Consider the following 17,304-nt stretch of genomic DNA (forward strand, 5'->3'; position numbering starts at 1 on the left):
AGATGGCGGCCTTCGACTCTAAAAACTTATAAACCAGCTTGGAACAAATGGAAGACAATGACATGGTGTAAGCATGAACCTAATGGATCATAATAGCCCTCAACCAATGGAATTGGCCAGATACCTAGGCTACTTGCACAACATGGAGGATTTGTCGTACAACACCATCCGGGTGCATAAGTCAGCCATAGCCACATTTTGCAAACCGATTATCATTGTAGATATCAGCATCAACGTGGTAGTGCAACACAATATGTTACAGGCAATTTCGGTACATAAAACGAAACCCGTCAAACCACCGGTTTGGGATCCAGGACGAGTTGTAGATCATCTTAGGAAAACAACACCGGTGGATTACAACCTATTCGAAATGTCTCGCAGGACAGCTACCTACTCGGCTGCTTCTCGCATCGGGACGAAGGGTTCACGACCTCACACTACTCAGTAATAGTAGACAATGGATTAGTGGATAAAAGTGACCACATAATTGTATGGCCAATGTTTGGCGCAAATACAGATACCGCCAAGTATCGTCAATCGGAATGGAAGCTAAGCGCTTCCACGTGTCAAAACATCGACCCAGTATTCTGGTTACGGAAACTCGTCTGCATGTCAAACCCAAGGAGAGAGGAAGGTGGGGATATTTTGGAATTATTTATATCTTCAAGAGGACCACCAAAACCAGCCACCAGGACAGTTATAGGGAATTGGATAAGGTCAGTACTATTGGAAGCAGGGGTATAAGAACCACCAGCCAGTGTCCGCTCAGTGGTGGCTTCCTTTAACTGTAAATATACCCAATAGATGATATCTTAAAGAGAGGTAACTGGCGTCGTGAGTCGACATTTCACGACAACTATCAGAGAACGATGAACACACCACCATCAGAAGGGGAAAAGAATCCATTAACTTCTCTATTCAACCATATACATTGAAAGTCACGATGGTCTATACCTCGTCAATGAATCATTGCACATACAGGAATTTGGCATACCCAACACCAGGTGATAACAAACAGATATCTCAAGGACTTCAAAGTCAAATTCGAATAATTAAAGGAGTTTTACCTAAACTCTTATTATTCATGTTGACTTTGAAGTCCAGGTAACTTCTACCTGGTTCCTTGAGCCATATCATAATGAAGACAAAGGGGTCCCAAACTACATACATAAAATATGGACGCGCGGGTATGACCAGTAAATAAAAGGGAGAAATGTCCAACGACAAGAAAAAGGAAAATAAATTAGTAGAATATAACCTCACGCGGAGAAGAAAGAGCAAACCCTCTCCCAAGGACTTCAAAATCAACATGAATAATAAGAGTTTTATTGGTAGGTAAAACTCCTTTCATTATTTTTATGTAGGCACTTCAGGCATTCAAGGATCATTGAAGACATAACTAATATACTTTTAATTGAAGAATCCAAAATGTTTTACGTTTACACGTGCCGTTAGCACGAAGTTTTCTTGGATACGGGCAGCGCTCGAAATGACCGGAGCGTCGTTCCGGTTCATAAAATTTCCAAAATTATCGCTCCGTCTTGTGGAAAATTTATCTTGACCGTCTGAGGTAGATAAGCCATAATATTATAACAATGAATGAAACACATTTATTTTTATAAAATTAGATAACTGTGTATTATTAAGGTAGGTACATTGTCATGTTTGTACCTGTAAATAATTTCATAAAATTATCGAGCGCTGGATACAAGTCCATTATCTGGAGTTCTTGTAAGCTTGTTTTAGAGTTAAGTGATAGTTAAGTTAGAATAGCCCTGCTCCTTGCAGGCACTAATAAATTGGTGTGTTTATGTATTACTAATAATTGTATTATACCTTACCAGTGTGTTTTTTTAATTTCCACATATTTACTTCTAGCAACACATGAAAGTTCAATAATAAATTGACAAATGGCCGATCTGTCATAATTTGTGTATAATGAACAGTTTGCAAAAATTAACAAATATGCCGGGCACGTGTAGATTATGCCTTAGCATATCTTTTGTAAATAACTATATATTCGACGATGATAATAAAATATATTTAAAAATTTTAGCGTGCTTACCAGTAAAGGTAAAATACATTAACCAAAATAACTTCTGGTTCTATTACCATGTATCTTTTCAATATTTTTATTGTAACCTTTGATAATCCTTTGAATGAGGCGGCTCTCGTGGTGCAGTGGGTAAGGCGCTGGCCTTCCACCCGAGAGTTCTGGGTTCGATTCCCGGTCATGACAAAAACATTTATGTGTTTTTCTCAAAGCCTGGGTGTTTGTGATTGTTCAAAATTACTAACAACCACCTTGTACGAAAAAGCAAGGACATGGTTATTAATAATTCTTAAAAAAAAAAAAATCCTTTGAATGATCGATAGCTGGAATTCACTCTTTCTACTCTTGGAGACTGTGGCTTCATTCCTTTCACATTACTAAATCTATTGCTATAACTTAACCAAGATAGTATCCACATTTTACACTCTAGTGATAGGTCATTGCATAAATAACAACCTTTATTTTACTATAATTAACAGAGAAATTTGTAAGTTGAAATTGTTAAATACTAGAAAATGTGAGAAGTTTATTTAATCTCGCAGAAAAAGAGGCAGTTGTGATAATCTGACTCAAATAAATATCATAAGTACTTACCGTAATTCTGTTGTAAATAAATATTACAGATATTAATTATATGAAAATATAGTTCTCTTTGTATACATTTTAACCATATTGCACTAAATATGAGAGTATTGTTTTGTGCAACTAATGTTTAGGTGAAGTAAAAATCCATTTGCTCTTTCACATAATATTATATCTCTAAAGTCTCGCTGTCGCTTCTGCCCTATTACTCTACACACAGTCTTATGACATGTCAGCCACAACATAAAAGTTATCCTGTAAGATTTACAGATTATATACTTATACAAATATATTTCTGTACTTTCCAAAATTGTTTTATTGATAAGTATACCTATATTTGGACGGCTTTCGTGTTATTTATTTACACTATATTCTGTGTAATATATTTTCCCAGGTTGCAAGAGATGACAAATTACCGAAGTCCATTTGTAACATGTGCTCTTGTAAGGTTGACGACTTCTATCAGTTTTGTAACAGAGCAGTGGAGGCAGAAAATAAGTAAGTGTCTTTATAAGATAAATATTATTCAGAATAATCAATTACTTAGCTCTATGAATCTATAATATTTCACTCTTCACTTGTAAACATCTGATTTATAAAACTTTTGTCATTTTGTATATATTATCTACCTACTTATATAATATAATTCTGATAAAACAAAAGGGTAATATTACTTATATTTTAATAAATAATATACAATTTGTTCATGTATAAAATATATTATATATCGATATAATGTGTATAAAATTTAGCACAAATAATTATTTATCTAAAATACCTATATCTTGCAAAACCCAGTACCACTGTCCCTTGGGTACTTGCTGGGCAATTTGTCCAGCGTTTGTCCACTCGCCGAACGACAGATATTTGAATACTTATATAAAATGTGAATATTTTTATTTAACAGTACGCAATAAATTCTTAACTCATATAAGATGAAGTTTTACTGATACTGTAAATATTTGAATTCTTTTAGACTATCTGGTGGGCAAGATTTTAAAGCAGGTGTTAAACTAGGACAGAATGATGAAAAAAATAGTCCACAATCAAGAACAAATCAACCGTTGCCATTTAGTCAAACCTTCAACCAGAATTCAATCCCACCATCCAAAAATGGATTCAATACCACTAACAAAGATCATTCATTACCTCCACGGGTTTCATTACCCCCATCAATACAACTTACCATAGTAAAAAGAGAAAGTTTATCACCGACTCGCTCGTGGTCAGATATGCCTAATTGTATTTCAACCCACACACAGACGGAAGACTGGTTTAATGTGATGAAAATGGATGAAATCAAACAAGAAGCATCTGCCAGTAACAATCGTGATGACAACGATGACTTTGACACCGGTCACGATGCGCCGTTCTGCGATTATTCTGATATGGTGGAAGCTGATGGCCGAGTTAAAAAAACAACCTCGCACCGGAAAAAGAAAGGTAGGAAATCCAAAAAGAAACGGAAGCTCAAAAAAGGAAATCCAGACCAGGCTGTCACGACTGAATATCATTCAGAATCTGATGATAACTTGTCTTTAAAGAAATTGAAAACCAGCAAACGGAAAAAGAGAAACGGTTTGGAGGTCAGTAAAGTTTTGAGCGATATCAAAGTCGAGGCGATGGAGGGCTTTGTTGGTAAAGTCGAACCTGATTCGGATCATTTCGTTGATGAGGTCAAGGAAGATTTGGATGCTGATGATGACTGGAACTGCTGCGTTTGTTTTAAGAGATTTTATAATAAACCTGACACAATGAAACATTATAGGTAATTATTGGACTTTAATATACTTTTAATTTTACCATTAAATTCATTGTATTTGATATTCTACGTATTAAATGTTTTTAACTGAAGTAAAATATAGCTCGTCTTAGACATACTTCCACAATCTATATGAAGCTGAATTTAGATCAGATCTTTTTACTGCATTACGGCATGACGTATTGGTTAATGTATTGCAATTTTAGAATTGACCAATAGCGTTCTGGTTATCATCTTAAATCAATACCAGCTAACCATATATTAACCATACAGCGGAAGAAATGCATTCAAATAAAAGCAAACCAGTATAGTAACAAGGATTTTTGGCTCTTCTGAACATTTTCACAAATGGTTTATTCGCAGAATTGCACTTACTCCAATATGTATAATTATATTAATTACTAAATATCAGTGACTACAAAATATACAAGTTTTTTGATTTTAACCAAGACCCACTATAGTCAAGCTGTGACATGAAACTGTAAACTTCAATCGTAGTGCTAGTTATTGCATGCAATAAATGATAAACTGTTTGTAAAGAAATATTGAAATAGGTGGTATACACAATACCCAATCTACAATCAAAAATCTTCATTTATTCCGAACTGATCACCGCATTCCATTTGATGATAATTAATAACTAGCAATACCATTGTAATTCGCAATTCAGTGCCACGGCAAATATATATTCGGCCTTGGATTATCAGTGATACTTGATATTGAAAATTTAAATAAATATTTAAACAAATGATATAATCTCATGCGCTTACATAAGTATGAATATGCATAGGGGCCTAGGACTTTATTAATAATTATACTTCATCTTTAGTATTGAATAATAATTGTGTTTGTATTTTCTCTCTCAGGACTCATTATTTGTCACCACCATTTGACAAAAAAACAATAATGAATGACTGTTTGGAAGTACAGAAAACAGGCTGTGATAAAAGTGTTTACGAATGCTGCTTTTGTGATATGGTTAGTAAAAAGATTACATCCATAAAAATATCCAATTTAATCCACAAGGTAATAAAATGTAAATAATTTATACCTTTCTATTACCAGACATTTAGTGCAAAATCCGCTCTGTCCAACCATATGAACACTCACGGAAGTGACAAACCATACCAGTGCTCCCTCTGCGAGAAGACATTCAAAACTCCGCTGGAAATTCTAAAACATGGCAAGTACCACCATCACATGATTGCTAGTTGTTATTATCTACATAATAATATCGTAGAACTCTTGTATGAATCTGCAGTGTTGACATTTTGGTACTGTGATGGCAAACGGTTATAACTGCTGTTTACACAATTTTACTGGAGAGCAAGTTTTGAAATCAATTCGACAAGACTTAGTTTATAAGATATTTTGAAGTATTTTAAATCAAAATAAGCGGAATTAGCATCCCAACAAAAACCTCAAATCATTTCTTTAAAATAAATGAATTATCTTTCATTTTAAGCAAATATATTTTTTTTCACATTTGGTCAGATGCAGATATCTTTTAACATTACTTTATGACCAATTAAGTTGCAGCTCTAATATTTTGCCACGTCAAAGATTATACAATTTGAAACATATTATGAAAGAAAACTTAAAATGTGAAAAAAACTGCGGTTGTAACCTTCTGCCATCACAGTACCAATTTATTCAATTAAACCACTGACATAACAACCATTAAATTATTTAAAGTTTATAATAAAAATATCATGTTATGTATTTATTATATTTTATTTATATAATGCCGTTTTATGCATATCAATTTTACAATATTCTATAATGTTATCATTTTTAAAAATGGCAGCATATATGATGGCAAAATGCGACAATGCTGTTTTATGTATCTCTTTACTACCAACTATGCATTTTGCATCTGACCCTTAGAGTAAATAGTAATTAATGTAACTTGTAATTTTACATTTGTAGGGAAATCTTCCCACAAGTTTCTTGCGTCTACTGAAGGGGGCGATCTGGATGTAATTGACGGATGTCCTCGACCTGCTACTAAAAGATTTATGTGCGATATTTGTGACGAAGCTTTTGTATATATGAAGTAAGGACCAATGATCTTCAATGAAAAATCTTGTGCATGTCAATTTTGTTCAATGTATTTCCCCTATTGAAATGTTTCCACAAGAGAAATGTTAAAACATTTGAATTAAATAGTTTTAAAAACATGCCTACTCCATCTCAAATATTTCTCATTTTTACAATAAGTTAACGTGGAGAGTCTTGCTTGCACGGAAGATGGCTCCATTTTAGGATAGTCACAATTCTCAGCCATGAGAGAACGACCTAGAAGAACATGATATATTTATATTTTAAAATGTTTTTAATGATCCTTTCAATTATATATGACACTCTTTTTCAATTATATTGACTTTCTTTAGTATATTAATTATGTTGTCACGCCCAGTGGTGGGTTAAGACTCTCTGCGATAAAAAAGAAAATAAAATCTATAAATTCCATTTACCAACATACTTTGTAAAAATATCAATGTGCAATAACTATTATAGGTGCTTTATTTTTTTGTGTAAAAGTATGTTTTTTACTATTAGAGTGGTTATGGTATAGGCCTTTTTGATGTTAGTTGAAGGGATTTTGCTATAATTTAGTATAGGTAATTTAATGATTGTGTGACTGGCTTCAAAGCAACATTTAAAAACTTCTGACAAATCGATTGCATATTCTGAATCAAAGAAATTGCCACTGGTGTTAAAGGGACCCGACAAATTTCATTTCATTCAGTTAGTCATTTTATTTTATGGATTTCTTTACTGATTTGTTAGGTTTGGTGAAGTAAATGCTGAGAAGATAATAAATTTCACGAATGAAATTGTATTCTACAAAAGAACAATGTTTAACTATTTTTGATAGTCTTTTCGTGTTTGTTTTACGCAAATATTTTGCATTTCTTTACAGAACAACCGAAAACATATTATAATGTAATATTATATGTGTTTTTCATTGTGTACAGGTTTAATCTTTATTGTACTTACCTATTCAGATACGTCCTTTCCCACCGTCTTGTATCACACCCTGAGGCGAGAGGGCGCCAGCTTGTGAATCGATGCTTGCACTGCCGCCGAGAATTCACTCACCTCAACTCCTTACGAAGGCATCTCCGCTCCCACTCCGGTTTGAGGAATTTCCTCTGCAACATCTGCGGAAAGGCCCTCACTTCCCGAGAACATCTCAAGTTCCACATTAGAATACATACCGGGTTTAAGCCTAACGTATGCAAGTGAGTACTAAAACAAATCACTCGATGTAATGATTTTCTACTAAAATCCATATTTTGCACCATTTGTGTAAAACGTGAAAGTGCAAATTTTTCGATTTCGAGATTTAAATGAGAAACAACAGCAAATGTCAACAGCTCTAAAATGAAGCAATTGCAAACTTAATAAAATTCATTAAAAAGGACAGATAATTTGGTTTTACAATACATCAAATTCGTGACAAAATGAAAACTTTAAACCCTCATATCTTTGAACTATGTCTATTTACTATGGTTTTACACTCACAGTACGTAATTTTTATGCTGATATCTTTCGCTTTCACTTTCGCTAAGTAATTACTTCAATTCTATAATATAAAATATTATGTTAACAATAGTCTTGGCAGAAAAATGTGGAACTTCACGTTTCACCGCTCTTTATATATATATATCTATGCCTTAGACACCGTCATTTACACTGCATATAACACTATGAAATCGCAGCTATGAAGCTACAAGCTGGATGAAGAGTATATTGCAATGCAATATGGCTTCATCTAAAAATTAATTTGTAAATATAAAAACATTGAAGAATTCAATCTAAATTATTCTTACTTATCAAGAAAACTATCTTATTCTTTAATAAAGATTCTTCATACTTTATAACAAGCGCTAAATTTTTGTAGGACTTGCGGTAAAGGATTTGTTAAGAAGTGCAATCTGACCCTTCACGAAAGAGTCCATAGCGGAGAGAGGCCGTACGTTTGCTCGCATTGTGGAAAAGCATTCTCACAGAGGTCGACACTTGTAATACACGAAAGGTATGGATGTTTTGATTATGTAGTTATAGACTCCCGAGTCCCCACAGTTACAAATTTGAAGAGAAATGCAAAAAAACACATAAAAAACACAAGCGCACTGTCACTTTCAATCCCACAATCCTATGCTATTTCTCTTTTTCTTTTCTGAATGTGTTTATTTACTATGCAATTTTGGTCCCCGTTTTAAGTGGATTCGCTTTAAGAGGTATTTTTTCAGTACCAATTACCCTCAGATAACGGAGGACCCCTGTATACTAGTATTTCAATAGACCAGAAACTTCTCGTTAATATTAAAATGTACATGGGACAATGCAGTATTTTAAAAGTTCATTTTAACCCTCCATTCTAATCTACTGATTTACTATTTTGATTTTTTTCACCCAGAAAGTTAGTTCTTAAAATTCTAATGGAAAAAAAAATCGCAGTTGAATGTGGTCTTTTACCAATGAAAGTTATGAATAAAAATTTCTAAATTGGTTATGATATTCGCAATCGCTCCCACATACTACAAAAACTTTCTCCAGCACACAAACTTTTATTTTCAATACTTATGCTAGATTTTGTGATTTTGTTGTTTCAGGTACCATTCAGGAGCCAGACCCTATGTGTGTACGCTCTGTCACAAAGGATTTGTTGCGAAAGGACTGCTCTCCATGCACTTAAAGACTTCTTGTATATAAATATTAGTCACATCCCCCGTGTTATATTCAAATCTCATGCCAAACTAAAAGTACGCAAGTGGCGTATCCCTAATCTTATTTCTATAAGAATTAATATTACATTGTGCTTATTGACTTGATCAAAATGATTGGTTGCTCATGACATAATAATTTTTTAACCAATTTAGTTGGAGCATTTGAAAACTTCTTCTTTGTCTATGTCAACTCCTTAATTGGACACCATTCGGTGTTTTCCAAGTCATGCCACATGCATCATTGGATATTTATTAGGTGTCTTCCAGAACACTAGAATCCGGTCGGCTTGAAGAAAAGGCTCACTTAAGTCGTCTGTAGTATTTGACCGAGCAAAGCTCAATGTCATATCTTCACTTTACATGTGATGAGAGGCTGCATGATCTTATTATCTTATTACTACATGCCTGTTTTCTGCAGCAATAATCTGTTTTCAATGCTCACTATCATAAAGTAGTATGGTCAGAATAAAAGTATTGAACAGGCGTCATTTAGAGTTTTAAGTTGAATATTGATCCGGTAATTCCCATTCGGATAGTGAACTCTCTTTGTCAAGTGCCATTTCCCTTGATGTGCACCCAGGTATTTAAAGCTATCAATCTTTATATTCAAATATGAATCAGTACAGGTGTTATTGGTTTGACCGAAGACAAAGTGTTGTAGCATATCGATTGTCTCTAAGTAGCACAGCTTCTCCTTGAGGGGTGACAGCTATGCCTCGGTTAGGTGGTATTGAAGACTAACAAGTGTAATCAATTGAAGTGTTGATGCAAAACCACCTAAACAGATAGATTTCTATTTTAGTTAACCAATAATTGAACATGCAAATTCCTCTAGTGCTAAGCAATTAGTCGGCGAATGGGATTATTGCAGCAGTTGCTATTCTCGACTGACATTTACATTAAGCCTATTACACTGTTTTCTCTCACTCGGCACTGCTCCGAATGTCTTGCTTTCTGTCAATACCATCAAATCTTTATAATAGTAATTTATTTTGATTTGCTAAGCCAAAAGAGTGTAAATGATAATTTACAACATTACATAAGTTAAAAAAAAAAATCATTTTGTCATACAAAAAATAGTTGTAACATTATCCAACACAATCAAATGTTTCCAACCTCATTTGCATAATTTATTGAACCAATATTTTCTCTTACTGTTAGGCAGCGTGACTTATTAATCAAACTGTGACAATATAATGTAGAATAATACATTAAATTCTCAAATAACCCTGTATACCCTATATAGAAATTGAGTCATATTATAATGTTTTGAAAGCCATTTCGCAACAGTTGTGTAAAATGATGGCAAGTTATTTATTTTTAATGATTTGGAGATTAGTTAATTGTTTAATAAGTTGTTTTTATCCACTTTTTATAGCATTCATACATTCCTTATGAACTATATTGTATTAGATATGTAGGAATACATACATTGTGTGTTTTAAAAATTACTTTTCAAGAGTGCAGTTTGTTTTTGTAAATATTTTCTATGGTATTTAAGATAAAATATAGACATTTCTCGTCATACAATTCACAAAGCCATCATCTCGTATAATATAAAATTTTATAATAATTAGGTTTTAATTGATTTGTAAATATTGATTGTAATTTTGTTTTTGTAAAATATTAGAAATTAAAACTGTTGACAGTAATTTTTGTATTTTTAGCTGGTAAGCGAAGTCATACTTTATTTATAAAAGATAATTTATTTATATGTTTCAACAATTGAATATAATAAAGAATAATATAATAATGCAGGAAAATGTCTTTTTTCTATTTTAATCCCTTCGACCTCACAAACACTTTGATTTCCTAATATTTTAATGTAGATTACGAGGAAGTTTGATAAAAGGCATTATCATCATTAGCCTGTTTCAATCCACTGCAGGGTGAATACCTCCTCAAGCTCTCCACTCTTCTCGGTTACTTGTTCGCTGCCACGTAATTCCTTAACATTATGTTAATCCAGCATAACTTGGGGCAACTTTTCAGTCATCTTATATTCCTTGTGTGCCACTGTATCGTATTCATCCTCCAATCTTATCTATGATCCGTATCGAATTAAAGGTTTTGGCATACATAAAAATCCACAATTTCATAATCATAAAAAGTTATCAGTACTAACACTTATCTAATGTTAATATTCTGTAATTAAAGTTACTGTAAAAAAAAAAAGTTACTGTATACAGTGGTTTTTTCTGAGGATTTGCCATATTCCTTTTTAAATATGCAAGTTTTTTAATTAATTTACTTAAGCATGGTGCTATAGACCAGTGCTCCGCAACCGGTGTGCCGCGAGACGATGCTAGGTGTGCCGCGGAGCATTGCTTCAAAAAAAAAAACACAAATAATTTTGTATATTATACAATACTTACTTAATAGCCAAATTTGAGTAAATAGCTAGTAAAACATTTGAGCACCTGCATGAACTTAATAAAACAATGCAAGAGCAGAATGAAAATATATTGACTTAATCTGATAAATTAGGAGTTAAGACAAGGATCTATACAAATGTACCAAAAGGACCCACCAGACCACCAATGAAAACAAGCAATTAATTTTGGATCCGTCTCAAAAACATTTAACTTTGCTTCAAAAGAAATTTCTTACTTTCATACAATCAATACGACTGGATTCAAAATCCTTTTGCAACCTATGCCGAAAATTCTATAGAAGCGCTTATGATATTTTCTGGATTTGGGTTAATAAAGAATATCCTCGTATTTCTGACAAGGTTACCAAACTAAGTAAGGCTAAAAACTTTTACGTTCATTGAAACAAGCTCAGGTATCATATTAATTAGTTATTTTATTGATAATACAATACATGGGAATATGTACATTTGGTTCTTCGTCGTGTGTTATGTATATTTAACTATTTATCAAATATGTATGTAACGTAATTTTGGTGCATGTCCCCCACAAGGTGGCTCTAGTCTGGGGGTCCAAGCTCAGGAGGGGCGGCGTGGCTGGTCAAGTAGATAAGTGAGATAGACACAAATTATAATTAATTTGCTCTAATAGCAAAAAAAGTCGCCTGCGGCGCTGTTTTCCTTCACTGGCATTAATATTTTAACACATACAATTAATTATTATTGTGTCAATACTCGACAAATAATTATTGTTAATATGTACCTACTGATGGATGTATTAATAAATACAAAACATAGAACCAATACGATTAATTTTACCTCGAACACCATTTGAAAAACGCTATTTTAAAGAATCACACTGTCTTTAACCTTAGCGATAGGTAGGGGGATGCCTAAGATTCTGACCTGGGGTCCATATTTTGGTGTATAAATTGTTTTACGTGTGGTGTGCCACGGAATTCTGGGAAGACCTTTAGTGTGCCGTGGGTGAGAAAAGGTTGCGGAGCATTGCTATAGACCATTCAGGTCCATTACCGAATACACAACCATTCTCCAGGTATTCCTAACCTGAGCCATCTCTTACCAGTCGCTCACTCAGTTTTTGTCCCTCTTGTCGTTATCCGTCCATATTCTCCGGGGGCTGAGTGCCTACTGGGATTCCTTCACAAGCCTTATAGAGAGCTTTAATAAATTATCTAAAATTCTTAAATGTCGTGTGCATTAAAAGTATTGAAAAAAAAAAAATTACAGCACGCCCTTTTGTTAAAAAACACAGTAGGGGAGAGCAGGTAGGATTCGTACACAGGGAGCATTCGTACAGTGGCGATATCTTCACTATCCAATTCATTGGCGTGCTCACGTTTGTATGTAAGACTCCCGCTCATACGCATAGTGTAACCGCGGGGCAGGGCATCAGTGCGGCCAACAACTTCGACGGAGCACGCCGATACGTGTTTTTGCTCTACGTAAGTATTTTTTGTATTCACTTTTGAACACGCTTATCTGTTATAAGTTTTGCACGAATGTTATAAGTGACTTAGTATAGTTTATGAAGTGATAACTTTGTTTAATATGTAAATAGTCATTTTAGGCTAACTATAGCGGTTATTTTTATTTTCAATTAATTTGTTGATTTCTCGGTTTGGGGTACCTTCGTGCAGTTATGAGTGGGGTAGATTCGTACTATACGAATGCTCCCCATTCCTAACTGCGTGGCAGTAGAAAGATGGTTCACCAAAAATATTATTGTTACAGAACCATGCCGCGAATATATGTGAAAAAGGGGACAGGAACAGGAGACGTTGATGAAGATGCAATGATGCAAGATGCAGCCGTTAGAATCCACGTAAGGTGGACAATCAACTTCTACAACGGGCCAAGATGCCAATGTGCCAGAAACTCTACCTGCAGAAACAGAGATTACTCAACAAGATCTTCCATGGAGCTCAGCGCCAGTATCACCCTCCTTGCTATCGCCTACAACTGCACCTGCATCTTCATCAACTGTAGGATTAATAACTCCAGAAATTATCCGGCCCTATCCCAGAGTGGACAGAAATGCGTTAAAAAAGTCGAAGAAAGGAAAACTACCAGGAAAATCGAGAATATATACAGATACCCCTGAAAAAAATAGACTAGAAGAAATAGAAAAAGTAAAACAGTTGAAGAAGCAAGAGTAAGAGAGGAAACAAAGGGCTAAGGAGATGAAGCGAGCATTATATTTACTGTCAGATACAAGAACCAAAACAAAGAGACAGAAGAAAACTTCAGGGACAACTAAACCAAAGAGGCAAAATAAAACTGTAAAGACTGATAGTCAGGATGAAACTGATTGTGAGGATGAAGCTAATATGAGTTTAAGAGAAAGTTCTTGTTCTCTCATCGAAGATACGTCTGATGGATCGGATACTGACAATGAAACTCCAGTTACGTCAGAGAACATCAAAGAAGAACGCTTTATGATAGTAGAGTTCAAGAAAACAAAAACCGTTTAAATTATCTTGGGCAGGTGCTTAAAAAATATAGTCCCGTTGAATACAAAGTTTCATTTTTAAGGAAGAAGCCTCATACCTGGAAATTTGTCTTTCCCACTACCAAAGATGAAGGAACAGTTTACATATCAGATGTGGTATGTGTTTTCCCGCTATCAAAATCTGCTTTTACAGCAAGAACAGCCCGGATAATATTTAGCTTCGAAAAATACCTATCTATATATAATGTTGGATAGTACAACTATTAAATACGATTAAGACCTATTACTCTAATGGTTAATTTTATAATGTTGGTTTATTCATTCCTTTATTAACAAAAAAATAAATAAAAGTGTTATGTTTTTATGACTAAGTAGTTATAAGCACTTTAAAAACAATAACTGTTAATTATTATTACATGAAGGCTGATTCTGTGTTAGCTTTGATCTCAATACATGATTATATTACATTGAATAAATAGCATTTTCTTTGACTGTACGAAGGTTCCCCATTATGTACGAACGTGCCCCACACTATGTACGAAGCTACCCCACGTGTGGGGTAGTTTCGTACGTTTTCCATTTTTCAGAAAAGTTACCGTAGCTTCGCCATGCTGATTTGTATCTAAACTATACTTCACTATATTAAAGCCAAATATATTGGATATATAACAGCATTGAAGTTATTTAAAAATATCTTACAGTTTTGTTTTTATACGGCTTAGAGTAGAAAGTGTACGAATCCTACCTGCTCTCCCCTATATATTGTGTATATGTATATCGTCTTTTGTAGAATAACCACTGATACCATTGATTCTTCAAGTTATTGAAAATAAAAATTAGATGACATCAAGGGCGTCAGAATTAGTTAAAATTATTAACTACTGTTTCCATCAAAGATGTTGAAGAAATTCTATAGAGATGGAGCCAAAATGTATGAAATTGAAGCGAAGAAAAAAAAAGGACCACTGATCCACTAATTAATTTAGCAGTCAGAATTAGTTAACATTATTAACTACTGTTTCCATCAAAGATGTTGAAGAAATTCTATAGAGATGGAGCGAAAATGTATGAAATTAAAGCAAAGAAAAAAAAAGGACCACTGATCCACTAATTAATTTAGCAGTCAGAATTAGTTAACATTATTAACTACTGTTTCCATCTAAGATGTTGAAGAAATTCTATATGGAGCCAAAATGTATGAAATTGAAGCAAAGAAAAAAAAGGACCACTGATCCACTAATTAATTTAGCAGTCAGAATTAGTTAACATCATTAACTACTGTTTCCATCTAAGATGTTGAAGAAATTCTATAGAGATGGAGCGAAAATGTATGAAATTGAAGCAAAAAAAAAGGACCACTGATCCGCTAATTAATTTAGCAAAAGTGACCTTGCATGTTCTTTCTTCACACTACTGTGATAACATTTATTTGCCAATTTTCAGGACGTGTAAAAAGACAATCCGCTGCGGTCAGTAGATAGGCAGCCAATAATAAATACTACACTGTATTATTATTTAGTTGAAAAATCCAGTAAACTTTGTGTAGAATCGTTATATACTCCACTCGAGTAAGTAATCACAATGAAAAATGAGTTAACCAACACAACCATGCTACATGGGCTTACAAAATAATTTCATATGTCCTATATATAGTCCAAATTCTTTGTATCCTTCTTTAATGTAACCGCAACATATTGATTGTATTTGGGCAAATAACAAGTTACTGACTGCGTTTACTATATTTTTTTGTCTATTACCATGTTAGATGTTGCCATAGTGGCATGTGGATGCAGTGGTCTGGGATAACACCTTTGAATGCAGCCATTGGAGTCAGACAAAAATAGAAAAGATTGCAAATGCAAATGGTTGGTTAAAATTAGAACAATATCCTCGTTTCGATTGGTCAAACACCTTTTAATTGTAATAAATATAAGTATAGTAAACTCCCGATTATCCATGTGCTTGCGTATTGCTCTTAGGAAAATTCGAACTGATATTATAAAATCATTAAAATATTCCTGCTAACAAACCAAAATCACAGATTTTCTTAATAAATATTGAGTATTAAACATGTTAAAATAATTTTCTGCTTTAGAAATGAATAACAAATGTAGTATTTTAAAAAGAAAGAACCAGAGTTCGGATTATCAGTGTTTTTCATTTATCCGTGCCGCCTCTCCCCACCTATTTGCCCAGATAATCGGGAGTCTACTGTAAAATAAAATTCGATATATCTATTGACACCTACTTGAAAATTTTTAGTTTATTGATTTCTGTGATTCAGTTTCTAAACATGTTTCTCGTATGCTTTTGGAAGTCATAAATCATTTATATAATATAATGTAGGTATTGAGTAATCTATATATTTTTTGTCAGAATATGTGGACACATTGGATATATTCAGTTCCATAATAAAAGGCATAATTTTTACAGGATTCACTTTTATTTATTACAATTTTAACTAATGATAAAGTACATATTATGTTTATTCAGTTTGAGGTGGACGCTTCCCACAATAATAAATTGCCTAACCGTTTAATAAAGTTGATAATGCATACAAAATCAATTCGCCATCGTCGCACAATAGTATAATATCCTAAACTTTATTTCTTAATCCATGATTTCAATTCATTCATGATTATACATTATAATACGAGTCAATTTTTCTTCTAAAACAAAAAAAAAGAAGAAAATATAGAAATGCAGGTAAAAGACAGTAGGGTATATTCAAATTTCATAAAATAACATTATTCTTGCATCCTTTTAATCACTGCATACAATACACCATGACATTATTAACAGCATTACATTTTTATTTTGAATGTTCAATACCAAGCTTGTTTGTCATTAATCCCCTTACAAAAGTTGACAACACATGGACAACATTAACGTGCTTATTTCTGCCAGATGGTATTAATCACCAGCCATGATTGGATTGGCGACAACAAACGATTATCTATTTGTGTAAAAGAAACCAAAGATTAGTCAGTCATCAAGGATGTAAGGAGATGAAGTATAATTGGTCCACAATAACTTGACAATAATTGATTGCCAACTCAGTAATGACAAAGATAAATGAAATTCACTGATGGTACGAATTCAAACAGCAAGCAGGGATTATATAGCATAAAAATCAATTATTAGTATTTAGTGATTTATATAGAGCTTGAAATTTTATTTTATGGCATCATGCAATTATGCCCATTACTGTTTAATGAAAATAAAGAATTACTTCCCTTATTTGAATTTAAAGATGACAAGTGATTTTATTTTTTTAAGAATTTCATTAATCTTTATAGTCACCAAATTTGCAATCATCCAGTT

The 17,304-nt window shown here is 33.4% G+C and overlaps 1 protein-coding gene across 1 annotated transcript; it reads left to right on the plus strand.

The window, feature by feature from the left end:
* The first annotated feature begins 1,862 nt into the window (after nt 1–1,862).
* Nucleotides 1,863–10,579, plus strand: LOC147067426 (uncharacterized). The gene is made up of 9 exons (XM_085953845.1): nt 1,863–2,073; nt 3,030–3,133; nt 3,612–4,403; nt 5,264–5,375; nt 5,463–5,580; nt 6,327–6,453; nt 7,409–7,645; nt 8,308–8,442; nt 9,023–10,579. The coding sequence occupies exons 1-9, from the start codon at nt 1,939–1,941 to the stop codon at nt 9,120–9,122; spliced, it is 1,860 nt and encodes a 619-aa protein (XP_085809971.1). The 5' UTR covers nt 1,863–1,938; the 3' UTR covers nt 9,123–10,579.
* The last annotated feature ends 6,725 nt before the right edge of the window (nt 10,580–17,304 follow it).

The sequence above is a fragment of the Rhyacophila brunnea genome, unplaced genomic scaffold, assembly GCF_057557595.1.
Source record: "Rhyacophila brunnea isolate RB1 unplaced genomic scaffold, BYU_Rbru_1.0 scaffold_4, whole genome shotgun sequence".
NCBI lineage: Eukaryota > Metazoa > Arthropoda > Insecta > Trichoptera > Rhyacophilidae > Rhyacophila > Rhyacophila brunnea.